General features: G+C 43.2%; 1 protein-coding gene across 2 annotated transcripts in view; it reads right to left on the minus strand.

Annotated features, from left to right (window-relative positions):
- Positions 1-4576: 4576 nt before the first annotated feature.
- LOC129670597 (ubiquitin-conjugating enzyme E2 E2) overlaps positions 4577-19944 on the minus strand; it is a 285386-nt gene continuing 270018 nt past the window's right edge. For both annotated transcript variants that reach the window (XM_055599169.1, XM_055599168.1), the window contains one exon: positions 4577-5386. In XM_055599169.1, coding sequence (XP_055455144.1) covers positions 5289-5386 — 98 coding nt within the window. In that variant the 3' untranslated portion in view covers positions 4577-5288. The remainder of the gene's footprint in view (positions 5387-19944) is intronic.

Below are 19944 nucleotides of genomic sequence, written 5' to 3' on the forward strand. Positions count from 1 at the left end.
TTGCATACAAGAAACACACCTAAGGCACAAAGATAGACATTACCTGGGTTGGAAGAAGGCTTTCCAAGCAAATGGACCCAGGAAGCAAGCAGGAGTATCAATTTTAATATCTGATAAAATAGACTTTCAACCAAAATCAATAAAAAGAGATGGGGAAGGACACTTCATACTCATCAAGGGAAAATTCCACCAGGAAGACATCACAATCCTGAACATCTATGCCCCAAATACAAGAGCACCCACATTTGTAAAAGAAACATTGATAAAACTTAAAGATCCCCACACATTAATAGTGGGAGACTTCAACACCCTACTCTCAACAAAGGACAGGTCAATAAAACAGAAATTAAAGAAACAATGTCTCTAACAGAGGTCATGAATCAAACGGACCTGACAGACATTTACAGAACCTTACACCCAAACACAAAAGAATTTACCTTCTTCTCAGCACCTCATGGAACCTTCTCCAAAATAGACCATATAGTTGGTCACAAAGCGAACCTCAACAGATACAAGAAGATTGAAATAATCCCCTGTATCCTGTCTGATCACCATGGAATAAATCTGGACCTCAACAACAACAGAAATAGCAAAAAGCCTACACACACATGGAAACTGAACAACTTGCTGCTAAATGACAGCTGGGTTAGGAAAGAAACAAAGAAAGAAATTAAAGTCTTCCTAGAACTCAATGAAAATGAAGACACAACAGACCCAAACAATGAAAGCAGTGCTAAGAGGAAAGTTCATAGCACTAAGTGCCTTCAAGAAGAAATTCGAGACAGCACATTCAAGCAACTCAATGGCTCAATTAAAAACCCTAGAAAAAGAAGAAGCAAACACACCAAAAAGGAGTAGATGGCTGGAAATAATCAAACTCAGGGCTGAAATCAATCTATTAGAAACAAATAAAAGAATTCAAAGAATCAATGAAACCAAGAGCTGGTTCTTTGAGAAAATCAACAAGATAGACAAACCCTTAGCCAAGCTAACTAAAAGGCAGAGAGACACCATCCAAATCAACAAAATCAGAAATGAAAAAGGGGATATAACTACAGACACTGAGGAAATCCAAACAATCATTAGGACTTACTTCAAAAGTCTATATGCCACAAAATTTGAAAATCTAAATGAAATGGACAATTTTCTTGATTGATTCATTTACCAAAGCTGAATCAGAACCAGGTAAATCAATTAAATAGCCCTATATCCCCCAAAGAAATAGAAGCGGTCATCAAAAGTCTCCCATCCAAAAAAAGCCCAGGACCAGATGGCTTCAGTGCAGAATTCTACCAGACCTTCAAAGAAGAACTAAGTCCAGTTCTTTTGAAACTATTCCACAAAATAGAAACAGAAGGAACATTACCAAACTCATTTCTATGAAGCCACAGTCACCTTGGTACCTAAACCTCACAAAGACTCAACAAAGAAAGAGAATTTCAGGCCAATTTCCCTTATGAACATTGATACAAAAATACTCATCAAAATACTTGCAAACCGAATACAAGAACACATGAAAGATATCATCCACTATGACCACATAGGCTTCATCTCAGCTATGCAGGGGTAGTTCAATATACAGAAATCTATCAAAGTGATCTACCATATTAACAAACTAAAAGAAAAAAACCACATGATAATCTCCCTAGATGCTGAAAAAGCATTTGACAAAATCCAACATCCATTCATGTTTAAAGTATTGGAGAGATCAGGGATGCAAGGCACATATCTAAACATAGTAAAGGCGATATACAGCAAGCCTATAGCCAACATCAAACTGAACGGAGAGAAACTTAAAGCAATCCCACTGAAATCAGGGACAAGGCAAGGTTGCCCACTCTCTCCATATTTCTTCAACATAGTGCTAGAAGTCCTTGCTAGAGCAATAAGACAGTTGAAGGAGATTAAGGGGGTACAGATTGGAAAGGAAGAAGTCAAATTATCACTATTTGCAGATGATATGATAGTATACCTGAGTGACCCCAAAAACTCTACCAGGGAACTCCTACAGCTGATAAACACCTTCAGCAAAGTGGCCGAATACAAAATTAACTCCAAAAAATCAGTAGCCCTCCTGTATTCAAAAAAGAAAAGGGCTGAGAAAGAAATTAGGGAAACAACACCCTTCACAATAGGCAGAAATGACATAAAGTACCTTGGTGTAACCCTTACCATGCAAGTCAAATACTTGTATGAAAAAAATTTCAAGTCTCTGAAGAAAGAATTCGAAGACGATATGAGAAGTTGGAAAGATCTCCCATGCTCATGGCTTGGCAGGATTAACATAGTAAAAATGGCCATCTTACCAAAAACAATAAAGCTTTCTTGGCAACTAAAAAGAATTATTTTTGTAGTATGTGAAGTTTAAGTGTTTTATTGTAAAGAAAGATCTGGCTCAGTCCTGTGACCTTGTCTGTATTTGTGACTGGCAAACCCACAAGCCATACTTGGCTGCTACTTCTGGGCAAAGGTTTATTGGAGCTGGTGAACCCTCTATGGATTCTTTTTCTTCTTTTTTATTTAATTTTTATTAATTACACTTTTTTCACTTTGTATCCCATTAACCCCTTCCTCCTCCCCTCCCGATCCTACCTTCCCTCCCCTTTCTCCATGCATGCCCCTCCCCAAGTCCACCGATGGGGAGGTCTTCCTCTCCTTCCTTCTGATCCTAGTCTATCAGATCTTATCAGGAGTAGCTGCATTGTTATATTCTGTGGCCTGGTAAGGCTGCTCCCCCTTCAGCGGGAGGTGATCAAAGAGCAGACCAATCAGTTCATGTCAGAGACAGTCCCTGTCCCCACTACTATGGAACCCACTTGGACACTGAACTGCCATGTGCTACATCTGTGCAGGGGTTCTAGGTTATCTCCATGCATGGCACTTTAAAAAAATTCATTTTTTAACTTGTATCTTCACTTTACATCCTGATTATAGCCCCTCCCTCCTCTACTCCCAGTCCCTCCCTTCCACCATCTTCCCCTACCCCCCTCTCCTTCCCTGCAGAAAAGGAGAGATTCCCCCCACCAACCCACCCCAGCATATCCCATTTCATCAGGACTGAGCTCATCCTCATCCACTGACATCAGGCAAGGCAGCTTGGCTGGGGCAAAGTGATCGAAAGCAGGCAACAGAGTCCATGTTATAGACTGCCTCCACTGTCCATGTTACAGACAGCAACTTACTAGGGAACCCACATGAAGATCAAAATGCCCATCCATTACACATGTGTAGGGGCCTAGGTCCAGCCCATGCGTGCTCTTTGGCGGGTGCTTCTGTCTCTGTAAGCCCCCGTGGGTCTAGGTTAGTTGACTCTGTTGTAGCTTCCTCTGTTACAGAGGTAACAAAATTCAGCAGAGATCACAGAGTTCTGGGACTCTGGGACAGGTATTTAGATAAGGCATGGTCAAAACTTTATGAAAAAGAGAAAAAAAATAAAAGGGACTAGAGATCAGCAGTTAAGAGTAACTGCTGCTGTCCCCAACACTCATACCAGGTAGCTTACAACCCATGGTAACTACAGCTCCAGGGGATCCAACAACTTCTTATGGCTTGGTGGGCACACTTGTGACGTACCCACACAGATAACACACATACACACACTATGCACATAAAGAAAATAAACATAAATAAAAATAAATCTTAAAAAATACCCACGGCCACTTTGGTTTAAGAGTCTCATTTTGAGGGGCTGGAGAAATATCTCAGTGTTTAAGAGAACTGGCTGTGTCTCTAGAGGACCCAGGTCTAATTCCCAGCATCCACTTGGTGGCTCACAACCAGGCCCAGGGGACCACATTTCCTCTGGCCTCCACAGACACTGTATGTACTTGCTGCACAGACACACGTGCAGGCAAAATACCATCTACATAAAATAAATCGTAAAAATGATCATTTAAATTTATTTAAAAATTGTAACCACTTAGCACTAAGAAAACCAGCGTATTTTGAGACATATTTAAAATGTTGAAGTAGGCACAGGTGTATGACTTCATCAGTTATACCATTTAGCAGTATTGGTCAGTAGAAATTCCAGTTCAGGGCCTGGACGTCACCTGCAAATCAGTGTTCAGCCCAGCACGGTCACTGCTCCCTCTGACTCTGGAGGCACACTGACATCACCTGAGGGTTCAGTCACCATGCCTGCCACTGCCTGAGACCATGGCCCACACTGAGAAGACTGCCTCTACCAAAATTATGAAGGATGAGGCAGAACAAAAGATGGCCACACAGCACGTACAAATTATGCTGGGAAAAGAAAACAGTGAACATGAAAGTTACTGGGCACAGCCATCAGCTGAGGCTGCATGATCCCCAGCAGGTCACTATTTGAGTCACACTGTCAGTGTTGAATAAGGATGGCTGTAACAGAAAGAATGGAGAGCCACTGTGTACAATGACCATGAAATTACCAGGCAGCTGCAGAGATTCCACATGCTAATAAGCAGCTCCATTACAGAGAATGGTCTGAGGTAGAGAGGCACACAGGAAACTCAGGGACTGAGAATAGGCAGGCCTCAGTGCACGAGGGGCTGCGTAGGTCACCACGACACAAAGCAAAGGCCGGTGCCAAAAAGCATTGATCCGCCACAGTGATTTATTGAGGCATTAATAATACAAGTGTACATCAACTGATCCACAGTCAAAAGTGGCAGGTCCCTAAGAAATTTACAAGCACTTAAGTAAATCAAAATACATCTTATTTTGTTCACTCTAACAGTCTTCTGCATGGGGGACAGAAGGCCCGTGATAGACAGGGTCTCAGTAATGCACAGTGATTCTGATTGGACCTTTTGTACAAAACCTTGTTCCCAGTAGCATGCACCCACCAATAAAGACTTCAGTACAAAAAATTAACCCTAAGCACTACATTTAAGTAGAAACCAGATATAATTCTGAATGTGTGTTTTCCCGGAAGAGCACATAAAAGAAAAAAAAAGATAAAACAAACAACAAAAACCCAAAACCACACAGTAATACAAAGCTTTGTAGGAAAGCTCTTACTAGTACAGATCTGACATGGTTCGTACTTAAAACAGAAGTTCCCATCCACAGTGCAGTGGAGGAACCCCAAATCTTTCAAGTTAACAGAATTGAAAAGGGAATAAAGGGAGAGAAGAGGGCCAGAGAGAAAGGGAGGGGGTGGCGGTAAGACGGAGGGACAAATGACATACCATCACAAAACAGTTCAAAATTTAATAAAAACAGGAACAGAACGGGGGTCTGGGGGGCAGGTGGGCTATTGATGCACTTGGTGAATGTGCTTGCACACAGCTGGCGCACGCAGGCCCCTAGGTGGCGTACCGCTTGGTCCACTGTCTGGCCATCCGGTCGTGCTCTGCTCTGTTGGTCATGTACTGTGTGGCAATACTTCCCACCAAAGGGTCAGCTGTAAGGAAAGAGAGGCAGGAGTCAGACAACACCAGCATGCCTTTCCAGGCTAACATCAGGAAGGAGTGCCCTGCACACTGGCTAGAGCTGCCTGAACACCACTGGAGCGTCTCCACCTGCAGGGGCCCATCTACCCGTGGGTCACCAATACCTACTGCTCCATTTCTTGACAAGTTTCATTTTCTTTCCCTGTTCTCACCACACACTTCACAGGCAGGTCCCCTGTGTCCAGAGCTAGCACAGGTGGGCTATGGGGGTGAGGGTGGAACACCAGAGTCCAGGTGGAGATTTCCTGTGGGAAGCTCAGAGCCAGGCTGCCTTGACATGGGGTGAGCTCCACGGCAGTGGCACTCAAACCCTGGCCACAGCTAAGTGGAACATGGAAGTAAGAAGCAGCTGTTCTTACCTCAGACAAAACAGGAGGGAGAATGCCTCCTTCCTCCTCCAATCCAAGCCCACATGGCTCATATAGAAATATGACAAACCCACTGCAGAGATGTCTCAGGACCGACATGAAGGAGCAAAAGGAGGGACATCATCTGTGCAGGTGGAGCAAGGGGCTGAGGTGGGCCTGAAGCCAGGGCTGCCCTTAGCCACAGACTGTTGGGGACAGGAGCCTCAGTGTTTATTGGGAAAAAAGAAAAAGGAGCTTTCTGAAGGGCTGATCATCCATCTGGGGCGTCCTAATTCTCTGATTTCATTCTTTCCCTTGAATTTAATTTCCTTTAATATTTGGTGTTGAAAATGTGTGTTTGTCTGAGCATTTACCCTAAAAGGGGAATGGCAGCAAGAGTTAATGTTAAATATTAGCAACACATGGAGTGTGTGTGGGATGCCTGTGGCCCACACTCTCTGTGATCTAGAAAGGCAGATGCCATAGGAGGACCCGGCTTCCCCATCAATTAAACTCCGAAGCCCCATGAAGACCTTGCCTGAGGTATCCTGTTATCACTTCCCTAAGGAGGAGTCCAGCTCCAACATTCACGCCAATCACACAGTCAGCAGTCTAAGGGCCTTAGACTCTTCTGTGATCCTCCTCCTCACTCCCACATCACTGAAACTATCTCTTCAACTCAGCCCAGTCAGGGGTCACAATCTAGAGTGGCAGCGAGGCAGACGCCACCTGGTGCAGACTGGCTAAGTCACTTCTTGGACATGAGGTCTTTAGGCTGAGACGAGGTACCAAGTGTGGGGACCAAAGTGCAGGTGGTGCCATGTTTCTCTGCCTTGGATTAAATGACCTGTGCCAGGATCTGACAGTTTAGAGTGCAAAGCTGAGGTTCCTTGGACACATAGCACAGAACACAGCCTCCTTCCACAGAACCTGTAGAACTTGGACCATTGCAGGAATATCCTAGCTGAATGAGTTACAGACAGTGGTGAGCCACTGCCTGCGTCTTCTGGAGGAGCAGCCAGTGTTCTTACCCGCTGAGCCATCTTGTGAGGTTAAAGGGTTTGAAGAATTGAAAGGACACAAGATAACTGAGTCAAAGGCTGCAGTGTCTAATTGGCTGAGGAGCCGGGACACCGTTTTTCCTGATCTTTAGCTGTGACTCTACTGGAGTATTCTCACAGGCCTTAGTAATTCAAGGGGCCACTCACACTAGAGCTGCAATGAGTAGTCAAATGTAATGTGTCCTACTCTATTTCTGGAACAATCTGCTATAACACAGGAATGATTTCTCATTAGTGTATTTTTTAAATAGATAGTTACAATTTCCCCAAATCAACATTCATCTCTCAAGTTTTTATTTGTCAGTTTTCTTTCCCTATACAAAACTTCCAAGTAGATAAACTGAAATATAACTACTACATTTTTTCCTTTGAAAATTATTATTATTATTATTTTACTTTTAAAGAGCATGTTCATATTAACATAGAGAGTTCAACTGGCATTGGTTTCTGGGTCTGGGATAGAAGCCATTCGAGGCCATTGCTGATGTGGAGCCACACCCTGAGCCTGCAAGGACCTGTGTAGCAAGTACTAGAGGTCCCTGAGGAAGAAGGCCAGGAGCCACGGTAGGGTCAAGGGACAATTACTGGGTAGGGTAGGAATGGCATTCATGTCTCCCTCCAGTACCTGGAGTAGGTTTTCTGGTATTGGTTGCCTAGTGCAGGCAGTGACACTGAGCACTGCCTCCCCCAGTGTTCTGAGATGTGTGCCATGTTTACCCTTGATTTTCCTGCAGAAAAGCTTAGAGTACTCCCACCATTCACCTCAGCCTCAGGGGCCCACCGGGCTGTTGGTGCCACTGAAGAGGGCAGAGATGGGGCCAGACAAAAAGGGTGAAGGCAACAACTGAGGACAAAGAAAGAAGTGGACAGAGAACATTCCTCCTAAGTTGCTCAGTGGAAAGGAGAAACCAAGGGGAAAATGACCCCTCTTCTTACGGAGGCCCGCGTAGAGAGCAGTTGAATCTGGACCCAGTTCTTCAGTTTTTTTCAGACCGCCCTGGGCAGACCCCTCAGCTTCTTTGCCTGGATGTCCTCGATTGTATGATGGTGACAGTAGCAGTACACACGTCTCAGTTAAGAATAAAATGTGGTAAGCCTCAAAAGGCAACTAAAACTGCCAGATTTTCTAAGGGAAGAAGACAAGCAGATAAGCTCTTGCACACACTTTACAAAGCATAAATCTGAAGCTGGTGAGATGGCTCCGTGGAGAAAGGTGACTGCCACCAGCCTGACAACTGGAGTTGAATCCCAGGTCCCCTACTGCAAAAGGACTCCATAAAGTTGTCCTCTTCACAGAGGACCTCTCATGTGAAATACGTAAAAGGTAATAAAAATATAAGCCTGATTTTTCCAGATATAATTCAAAGTTGGTATAGCTTCCAAGATCTGCTGTGATGTAGACTGATTTTGTTTGTTTTTTTAACATCTTCATTTCATGCCTCACCATAACCCTCAGTGAAGCTATCCCCACTCCTCCATGGCTCACTACCTCTACTGAGGCTGGCCTTTTGCTGCATTTTCCCTGGAGCATCTTCTGACATGTAGCTAAAACACAGCCTCCTTGGCAGCTTCTCCAAAGGCTTTCTGTAAGTCTCATGTGTCCATCTGTGACTTGACTACCCATGACTGTAACGTTGCCCAGTAAATACTGCCTGTCACTCACCGATAGCCCCATGCCCAGAGCACACACATCTATCTGCTATTTCCCGTACCACTACTGTGTCCTGAGTACTAGAGAAGCAGTATTCAACAGTGGGTAAATCACTGCCACACAAGCATGAGTTTGGGTCCCAAAATCTACATCAAATCTGGATGTAGTGTCTGGTGTATCTGTAATCCCAGTAGTCCAGCATCAAGATTTGAGGAAGAGATAGGAGGATCACCATAGACTCACAGCCCGGCTAGTCTGGCATACACAGGGGAGAGCTAGCCTGGCATATACAGTGGAGAGCTAGCCTGACACACAGCAGAGGGCTAGCCTGTGTACACAGCAGAGGGCTAGCCTGGCATATACAGTGGAGAGCTAGCCTGCATACACAGTGGAGAGCTGGTCTGCAGTAGAGAGTGAGCCTGCATACACAGCAGAGGGCTAGCCTGACACACACAGAGGAGAGCTAGCCTGCATACACAGCAGAGAGCTAGCCTGCATACACAGTGGAGAACATTGGGACACCTTGTCTTCCACACCATGGAAAGTGAGTAATGCATGACAGACTGTCCTATGACCTCACAGAAAAGGAAGTCTGTCTTCTTTCAAAACTATCAGCAACTCAGACAGCACTGTGGTTGTTCTTTCTAACCCATTCTTTTATTGTTTCTTCACTGTGGCTTCCATGTGACCAGCTCCTCAACTGTTATGCCTGCTGCTTCTTTAGCTGCCTGTCACCTATGCAAGCCAACATTTTGCTTTATTTTTTAGTCACCCACTGAATGTCTGGAGTCTTTGTGTGGACGAACTGACAAAGAGCAACAGTTCACTTCTGTTTCACAGAAGATTCCTTCTCATGGTTCAGTCTAGCCTGGTTCTGGCTTATTTAAAGCTTTCATAAAATTAACTAGTAATGGATGCACACCATAATAAATTCAAACACAAAAAAATGAAGTAAAATATGCCAAGTCCCTTCTGCCTTGGCATGAGCACTCTCAGTGGTTTGAGGCTTACCGCTGCATGTGGGGATCCCATGACAGGCACTGCACCTTCTAATTTCCTCTGTAGTGGGTACTAGAGCTGAGTTTCTCAGTTGGCACCCAAAGAGCAAGTTTGACATCAGGCATCCCTCCCCATTGCTAACATCTGTTTCTCCATTCTCCATTTATCATATTTGATTCTATTTGCTATGATAACTAACACTCCCAACCAGGCATAGTGACACACATCTGTGATCCCAGAACACAGGTGGCTGAGGCAGGATGAGCATGAACTTAAGCCACCCTGGGCCTCAAAGCAAGACTTTCTCAAAAAACTGAACTCCAAACTTAAGCAAGCCATACAGACAAACAAATCCAGGAGAGCTGCTTTTCTAGTCTGAAGTAGATATGAGGCTTTCCAGAGGGAAGACACATCCAGGACATACTGCAGAACCAGGAGTGTACATTTTAAGATTTGGCAAATATTGTCTAAATGTCTTTCAATAAAAGGAAGAAAATGTACTCTTTCTGGACACCCTCACCAATTATTACTAATTAACCCACCCCCATTTTAACAGGAAAAAAGTACCTATCCTTGATGTCTCGGCTACCTTGATGCTGACCAAGAACTAACACTTCTGGCCTTTGCTTACCATTTGCATCTCAACTTCTGTAAGCTGTTTGCTCTGTCCTCTGTCTGTTTACAAAGGAGCAGACTGGTATTAAAAAAGCTTTGGTCTCAGCCACTATCTGCTTCAGCCTTTGGAGGACTCAAGAGCCAAATATCTCCTTCAGTTTTGACTTTCTGAATGGAGTGCCATGATCACTCTGGTTGCTGCCAAGGTTAACAACACACACTTGTTTTTAAATGTGGTAAGTGTCCTAAGAGAGGCGTGGGCCTGAGAAGTGTTTCATACCAAGATAAAATACAGAACACACAAGAGAAAGGCGTGCAACTATCTTTTTTTTTTTTTTTAATTTTTCTGTTGGGGGTTGGTCTGATGCTTAAATTTTGATGCTGATTACTGGCCCTCACGGTCTGGTTACTGCCTGGATACACCTATCCTTGTTGTGTAGATCTGCTTAAGATATTATACCTGACTGATTGATTAAAGGCCTGAAACCTGGGCAGGGCAGAATGAGACAGGTGTGGCTAAGGCTCCTGGGTTTTGGGAAGAAGAGAATCATGGTAAATAGCCCAGAAGCGAGGAGGAATGAAGATGACATGATGGGTTAGCATGGAGAAACCACATGGGATGGGAGAAAGGATGGCAATAATGCACGGAAAGGCCCAGGTGAAGAATGCAAGCAAGTATTTATGAAATTATGGATGGAAGGTAGCCCAGGGGAAGATAGTTAAGGAAGATGGCATTGAATGGAGGCTGGGAGATGGATGGTGAGGTGAATGAGATAGCATAGATGGAATTATCTACCCAGCCCAAGGTGTTTTAAGGCAGTTATAATACTTAACAGGGGTCTGTGTCTTACTGATCATGATAGTAGGTTAAATAACTGCACTGCAACAACTATAGGGCAAATAACAATAAACATTATATACCCCAACACCTTTTTATTTGCTATAACACTTTTCATATTTTCTGCTGTGCTGGAGACTGAACTGAAGGCCTTGTATGAACAAGCCTGGCAAGCTGTCTGTCACTGAGCTGCACCCTTATCTCAGAACTGTGCACACTTATATTTACACAAGTGCTCAAGTGAGCAGGAAGAGTAGCTGTCCTGTGTTTAAGAGGTTTGTTGACTGGTCAGCACCATCTCCACGCATAGTACCCTGCATTAGCACACCCGGAAGCAACACCTGTACTTTCTATCAACTGGAATCCAGTTTTTTTTTTTTTAATTTTTCTTATTAGTTACATTTTGTTAACTCTGTATCCCAGCTGTATCCCACTCCCTCATTCCCTCCCAACCCCACCCTCCCATGGAATCCAGTTTCTATTTAAACATGCAGAAGTCATGGAACAGCTGGCAATGATAAGAAATTATACTACTACATTGTAATCTCTCTCTCTCTGACACACACACACACACACACACACACACACACACACACACACACCCCACAACCCTTAATAATAAAACTGCAGTGTTTACTAAAGTCTTAAACCCTCATATTTCCTACTTCTTGTATCATAGAAGTTCATATTATGTTGGGAACATTTAATGTTGCCTTAGGCTTTTGATTGATTCTTAGCACAGACTGATCAGTATTCAACCACAATAAACCCTAACCCTGCTCTCCTATGATGTGGGAGAAGGATATGTTCCCTGTGTATCCCAGTTCTTAGGTCTCTTGCTTGCCATGTATTCAAAACATTTTTAAGTGGTGAAAGCAGTCAGGTTCAGGGCAATTTGAGTTCTTTCACCTCAGGATCACAAGACTCCTGTTTACCTGCAGAACTCAGCAAGGCTCTGGAATACTGGCATTCCTCTGTTCTGCTAGTTAAACTAGTAACCCTGAGTTGTTATCAGACAAAGTTGGGGTTTTGTATGTTTGTGGAACCTGCATTACTAGTTACGGCAGAAGAAAGAGTTTACGGAAGCTCAAGGAACTCATAGATCCAGTAAGTAAAGAAGAGAAGAACTTATATCCTTTTTTCGATGTGTCCCAGTCACCTAATTCTCTCAAATGGCTCCAACTCCTAAATGTTCTACCACCTCCCAACAGGCCCATGGGCCAGGGACCACAACTTACTACTAGTGGGTATTTGAGATCCAAACCACATCAGGGAGAAAGTGATTTTAATTAAATGGTAGGCATGTTAAAACTAGATTTAAATTAAGAATAAGAAATGAAACTGAGTACACCTAGCAAGATGTGCTATTATTAGTTAGGGTTAAGGATTCTAAAAGAAGCGTCAAGTATTCCATGTTCTAGGTAGTGTAATGTTTTCATTTGGGACTAAATAGGATGAAGATGCCCTATCTCAGCTGACTCCAGAAGTCCTGTCACACCAGGAAGGGAGAGGCAGGCAGCTTGGGAGAGCTGGGAGCTCCAGCTTTGGGAGTAACTTTTGTGCTGCTATGGGGGTATCTATTTTCTTGCTTCTATGAAAATGTGAGAAGATTACCTTCCAGAGGAGCCAGGACCTGTGTCATGCTGTCAGGAAAGGCCTGTGGCACGTTGGCAGGAAGAGCCTGTGGCACACTGGCAGGAAGGGAACTGTTGAGTGTGGTCCCTGGCTGAGGCTGAGTCAGGTGAACTGTGCAGGCAGCTGGCCTGCTTGATGACTTTCTCTTGGATGCAGCCTGAATGATCACTGCTGGATTGCTTGTGTATCAAGAGGCTACTGTCAGGCAGAGGGCACTCCAGTGACAAATTGATGCGAGAGTTCCAGGGGAGAGGAGGGATGTGCTCCTCAGCCTATATGCTAGACAATTCTGAACTTTGTAGGAGTTTAAAATGCCATTATTAAAAGTGAAATTATATCAACTTAGAATATTAAAAACAAAGGTAATAAAAAATGTACACCTCCTCTTCATTGTTTCCTATCTTTTGTTATTGTCATTGTCTGTGTTAATCTTTTGTGTTACTTGCATGGTGGGAAACTCAGCATGTCTCTGGACATTTACTGTGTCTCTGAACTGTGTTTCAACTGTGCATTCAATAAGAGTCATGTTGGTAGCTTGAAGTTGGCATATGCTACAAACTATACATGACTCATTATTTTGTTGACTGCTATCCTAGACTTAAGAAGTGACAAGTCACAGGCTATAACACGGTGTGTTATATGCTGAGAGGCCTTACATTTTAATTGTGCAAAACGTGAACACTACTGCAAGTGTCTCCCCCACCTCCAAGACTGTCAGGGGAAGCCTGACACTGTGGATGGGACTGAAGCCTACATACATTCCTGCTTTTATGTACACTGGCAAGGTGGCCAATGGCACAAGAGTTCACGTGGCCTTCCTTGTCTAATGCACTAGGCTTCCTTGCCAGCACTATTCTCAGGCTTTGGCATCATTGCTAAGAATAAAAACTACTTGAGCACAAGCTCTGCAATATGGCAGATGACCTGAGAGAGGGAGCCACTCTGTGACTAAGGGCTGGGAAATGCTAAGAGGTTAGATAGTTTGTAAGGTCTCATCTTGCTACTGAGAACAGCATGGAATTTAAAATGTGTGAACTGCTTATTTCTGGAGTTTTAATGGTTTGAGAATGCAGCCAACTGCAGTAACTGCAAGAGCCCAAGGCAGCGTCATGTGTAAGAGGGGCTGGTATCTGGACAAGGAAGGGGCTGACACTAACAGTCAGGCTTCCACACCCTTCTATGCCTCTTTGTCTCATTTCTTAAATGAAAATACCACATAACATCAAATGGAAACTATATCCATTTGCCAGCCACAACTATAGGATGAAAGCAGACTGGAAGTGAGGGAAAAAGCAGCCTGATCTTCCTGGAAGCATTGTTTGGCCACATGGGATCTGCATGAAGAACACTGAACAGTGTGTTCTTGTTTACAGATTATAGACTTCATGTTCTTTATAGCAGAACACAAAATAGATTCACATACACACAGGCATGTCATACCCTCAGTTCCTGCCCCCGCCAGCTGTCAAGCATTTACCAGAACATTATTGGGGAATAGCTGGTCAAGGAGCTTGGGTCAGCATCTGGCCCTGAACATCAGGGAACTGGGAAGTGAGACTGAAACTCCTTAATGTGAAGTGGCCTCTGGCTCTGTTACCTGAAGGCTTGGAAGACATGTCATGGTAAGCAAAAGATGCCAGGAAGATGGGGATGGGATGGGCTCAAGGACATGGTTTGCACACTCCTTAGCTACCAGCCCTGAGAAGCCAGGCCCTGGGGAGAGGGAAGTGGTACCAGAGAGCCACACAGAGAGGGTAGGAAATGGTTTCAATTGGGAATGGGATGGCTTTAGGACCAACCAGATTGACTGTCTAAGAGCTGAAAGTGAGTTGAATATTGGACCACATGCTAGACATTGTCCAGGAAAAGAAAAGTAAGAGTAAGTAAGAGTCAGCAAGACAGCACAGCCAGTGTGGAGTAAAGGAAACCTGCTCCTAAGGAATGCCTCTTGGTACTGCTCAGTAAATGATGAATTAGAAACAAAGAAAACAATTCAAAGAATCATTGAGAGCAAGAGCTGGTTCTTTGAGAAAATCAACAAGATAGACAAAGCCTTAGCCAAATTAACTAAAAGGCAGAGAGACACTATGCAAGTCAACAACATCAGAAATTGAAAGGGGGCATAACTACACATATTGAGGAAATCCAAACAATCAGTAGGTCTTACTTCAAAAGCCTATATGCCACAAAATTTCAAAGTCTAAATGAAAGGGACAATTTTCTTGATCAATTCCAATTACCAAAGATGAATAAAGATCAGGTAAATAAATTAAATAGTCTTATATCCCCTAAGGAAATAGAAGCAGTCATCAAAAGTCTCCCATCAAACAAACAAAAACAAAACCCAACCCAAACCAAACAAAATCAAAACAACAACAATAAAACACCCAGGGCCAGATGGTTTCGGTGCAGAATTCTACCAGACCTTCAAAGAGCTAACACCAATACTCTTCAAACTATTCTACAAAATAGAAACAGAAGGAACATTACCAAACACATTCTAGGAGCTCACAGTCACCTTGATACCTAAACCTCACAAAGACCCAACAAAGAAAGAGAATTTCAGAGCAATTTCCCTTAGGAACATTGGTGGAAAAATACTCAATAAAATACTTGCAAAGTGAATCCAAGAACACATAAAAGATATCATCCACTATGACCACATAGGCTTCATCCCAGGCATGCAAGGGTGGTTCAATATAGGGAAATCCATCAGTGTAATCTACCACATTAAAAAAAAAAAAACTGAAAGAAAAAAAACAACACAAGATCATCTTCTTAGATGCTGAAAAAGCATTTGATAAAATCCAACACTGGTACATGTTTAAAGTCTTGAAGAAATCTTGAATACAAGGCACATACCTAAACATAGTAAAGGCAATATACAACATGACTATAGCCAACATCAAACTAAACAGAGAGAAACTTAAATCAATCCTACTGAAATCAGGGACAAGGCAAGGCTGTCCACTCTCTCTATACATAGTACTTAAAAGTCCTTGCTAGAGCAATAAGACAACTAAAGGAGATCATGGGGATTCAAATCAGAAAAGAAAAAGTCAATGTATCACTATTTGCAGACAGAAAGGCAGCATACATGAGTGACCCCAAAAATTCTACCAGGGAACTCCTATAGTGATAAATGCCTTCAGCAAAGTGGCTGAATACAAAATTAAAAAAAATCAGTAGCCCTCTTGTGTACAAAAGACAAAAGAGCTGAGAAAGAAATTAGGGAAACAATACCCTTCACAATAGTCACAAAAAACAAAGCATCTTGGTTTAACTCTAATCAAGCAAGTGAAAGACTTGTATGAAAAAAAACTTCAAGTCTCTGAAGAAAGAAACTGAAGAAGGTATCAAAAGATGGAAAGATCTCCCATGCTCATTGATCAGTAGCACTAACATAGTAAAAATGGACATCTCACCAAAAGCAATGTACAGATTCAATGCAACTCCCATTAAATTACTAACACAATTCTTTACAGACCTTGAAAGAAAAAATTTCAACTTCATACAGAAAAACAACAAAACAAACAAACAAACAAACAAACAAACAAACAAACCAACCAGAATATCTAAAACAATCCTGTACAATAAAAGATCTTCTGGAGGTATCTCCATCCCTGATCTCAAGCTGTACTATAGAGCAACAGTAATAAAAATGGCATGCTACTGGCACAAAAACAGACTGGTGGATCAATGGAATCAAACTGAGGACCCAGAAATAGACCCACACACCTACAAACACCTGATTTTTTACAAAGATACCAAAACCATACAATGAAAAAAAGACAGCATCTTCAACAAATGGTGTTGGTTCAACTGGATGTCTACATGTACAAAAATGCAAATAGACCGATATCTATCACCCTGCGTAAAATTAAAGTCCAAATGGATCAAAGATCTCAACATAAAAACCAGACACACTAAGTCTGTTAGAAGAAACAGTGGCGAAGGGCCTTGAACTCATTGGCACAGGAGACAATTTACTGAAAAGAACACTAATAGCTCAGGCTCTAAGATCAACAGTTAATAAATGGGATGTCATGAAACTGAAAAGCTTCTGTAAAGCAAAGGACACTGTCAATAGAACAAAACAGCCTGCAGATTAGGAAAAGATCTTCACCAACCCTATATCTGACAGAGGGCTAATATCCAGAATATAGAACTAAAGAAAGTAAACATCAACAACGCAAATAATACAATTTAAAAAATGGGGTATAGAACTAAGTAGTGAATTCCCAACAGAGGGCTACTGAATGACATAGAAACACTTAAAGAAATGCTCAATATCCCTAGCCATCAGGGAAATGAAATAAAAACAACTCTGAGATTCCATCTTACACCAACCAGAATGGCTAAGATAAAAAACTTAAGGGATGATACATGCTGGAGAGGTTGTGGAGAAATGGGAACCCTCCTCCATTGCTGGTGGGAATGCAAACTTGTACAACCACTTTGGAAGTCAATCTGGTGCTTTCTCAGACAATTAGGAATAGTGCTACCACAAAATCCAGCTATACTACTCCTGGGCATATACCTAAAAGATGCCCCACCATTCAACAAGGACCTTTGTTCAACTATGGTCATATCAGCTTTATTTGTAATAGCCAGAATCTGGAAACAACCTAGATGCCCCCCCCCCCCCAATGGAGGAATGGATACAAAAATTGTGGTACATTTACACAATGGGATACTACTCAGCAATTAAAAACAAGGAAATCATGCAATCTGCAGACAAATGGATAGAACCAGAAGAGATCATCCTGAGTGAGGTAACCCAGAAACAGAAAGATAGGCATGGCATATACTTATAAGTAGATAGTAACCGTATAACATAGGATAACTATATTAAAATCTACAGACCTAATCAAGCTAAACACTAAGGAGGACCCTAGGGAGGATGCTTAAATCTCATTCAGAATGGCAAACAGGATAGATACCAGAAGTGGTGGATGAGAGGGAACAGGATGGTAAGGTAGTATAGATGGTCCTCTGAAAGGCTCCACCCAACAGCGGATTGAAGCACATGCTGAGACTCATGGCTAAACTTTGGGCAGAGTGTAGGCAGTCTTATGGAAGGAGGTGGGGTAGAAGGACATGGAAGGGACAGGAGCCCCACAAGGAGTCCAGCAAAAAAGAAAACTGAATCCAGGGGGTCCTGCAGAGACTGATGCACCAATCAAAGACCATACAAGAAGAGTACCTAGACTCCCCTGCTCAGATGTATCTGATTGGCAGCTCAGTCTCCATGTGGGTTCCCGAGTAAAGGGAGAAGGGGCTGCCTCTGTCATGAACAAGGTTGCCTGCTCCTTGATCACTTGCCCCTGGTGATGTGGCCTTACCAGACCACAGAGGAAGAGGATACAGGCAGTGCTGATAAGACTTGATAAGCTATGGGCAGATGGCAGAGGAGGAGAACTCACCCTTTCAGTGAAAAAGGGGAAGGAGATGCAGGCAGAAAGGGCTGAGAGGAGCTAATGGTGGGGGCTACAATTGGGATATACAATGAATAAACTGTAAAATTAAAAGGAAAGAAAAGAAAAGTTTCCCTTAATACACAGCAGCTGCCTCTTTGAGGAGCCCATAGTCAAGTGTTGGGTGTGCTTTGTTCTTTTCCTCAAGGTCTTTCTTTTTCTAACGAACCCAGCACATACTGGCTTCATTCTGGCTCATCCTGAAATGTAATTTTGTGTGCATAGATGCATTCCTGTGCATGTGCTTGGAGGCCAGGGGGTGATGCCTAGTTTGTCTTCATTAGTTTCTTCTCTATCTTGGTTGTTTGAACAGGGTCTCTCAGTGAACCTAGAGCTCACCAATATGGCAGCTGGTTAATAAGCCTCCAGTACTATGATTCTGGATACACCTAAACCAACATTTATGTGGGTGGTAGGGATTTGAACACCCATGTCCTCACACTTGAGCAGCAAGTACTCTACCCACTGAGCTGGGACTTGGAAATCATTTCTGCCTCGAAGCCAAGGATCCAGTTTTGCTTGTGCTGAGGTCCCTAAATGCTTAAGGGAACTCACCAGGCTGCTGTGAGTTGACAGAGGGAGCTGTGTGACAGAAAGACACAGGAGAAGGGTGACAGGAACTCCTGTCAAGGTAATTATCAATATCATTTCCTTTCCAGTAGTGCTGAACTGCAGTGGAACTTTGTTCCACACATGAGATGGGTGAACCAGGAAGAACTTTTTCTAACCATCATTTCAAACTGGACCCTACATCTTTTCAGCTCAGAATCAACTTCTCCTTGGCTAGCTGGCCTTCTGATCTCCTTAGTGTGGAAATCTTGACCTGTATCCTGCTTCACTGGATTCATTCAAGGGCCCCCAACACACAGTTGCACTGGCTTCTCAAGCCTGCTCACCACTCTAACCTAACATTTCTCCACCAGCTGCAAGCCCCTCTCACTTGAAAAGTAACCACAAAACCACCAATCTTAGTTTGTGACAAGGACAAAGGACCCCTCCAAATGTCTCACACTTCACTGGAGTGTGATTCTAGCTGGCATTTCAGGTGAGTGCAGAGTAACTCAGCAGTGGTAAGCCAGCTTGCATTCCCTGCTCCTTCTACCACCAGGACTTCCCCTTCAATTGTGAGCTAAAATAAACCCTTCCTTCCTTAAGCTGTTTCTGTTGGTATTTTGTAATAGCAGCGAGGAAAGTAACTAATACCGTGTGTGTATATGTGTTTGTGTGTGCATGGCCCTGGCCTCATGTGTGTGCCATAAAGGGAAAGGAAGAGAGAGAGGGAGAGGGCGGGGGAAAGAGAGAGGGAGAGAGGGAGAGAGGAAGAAAGAGAGGGAGGGAGAGAGAGGGGGAGAGAGAGAAATAGGGAGGGAGAGAGAGAGAAAGAGAAAGAGAGAGAACAGATGAATTCAGCTGTTTCTGACAGAGAATTCTGTGTTCCTCTGATCCCACACTGGGAATCATCATCTACCCCATCAGTGTCCTAAAATGTCTGGGTCTTACCTTCACTGTTTTCCCCTTCTAAGCCAGGTTTTGATTATTCCACCCCACTAACTGATGCTTTGAGACAGTCTCACTGTGCAGCAAATGTTGGCCTGGTCCTTTAAATCCTCTTGCATCAGACTCTTCCCTGTGACTTGACTTTTGAAAGTACTAATTAACATTCATATTAGACTGTTCCCTTCTCTCTGCAGGATCTACCATTAAAGACAGGAAAGGAGGCTCCATATACTGAGTGTGATCATGCAGACTGGATGTGGAGTGCAATGCTCCCCATGTTCATAATTTCACCAGATTTCACCTATAGAGGTCTCAATCCCCACTATATGGTCAAACCATATTTGTGTGTGTGTGTGTGTGTGTGTGTGTGTGTGTGTGTGTGTGTGTGT

This window comes from Psammomys obesus, unplaced genomic scaffold, assembly GCF_907164565.1.
Source record: "Psammomys obesus unplaced genomic scaffold, mPsaObe1.curated_primary_1811, whole genome shotgun sequence".
Classification (NCBI taxonomy): Eukaryota; Metazoa; Chordata; class Mammalia; order Rodentia; family Muridae; genus Psammomys; species Psammomys obesus.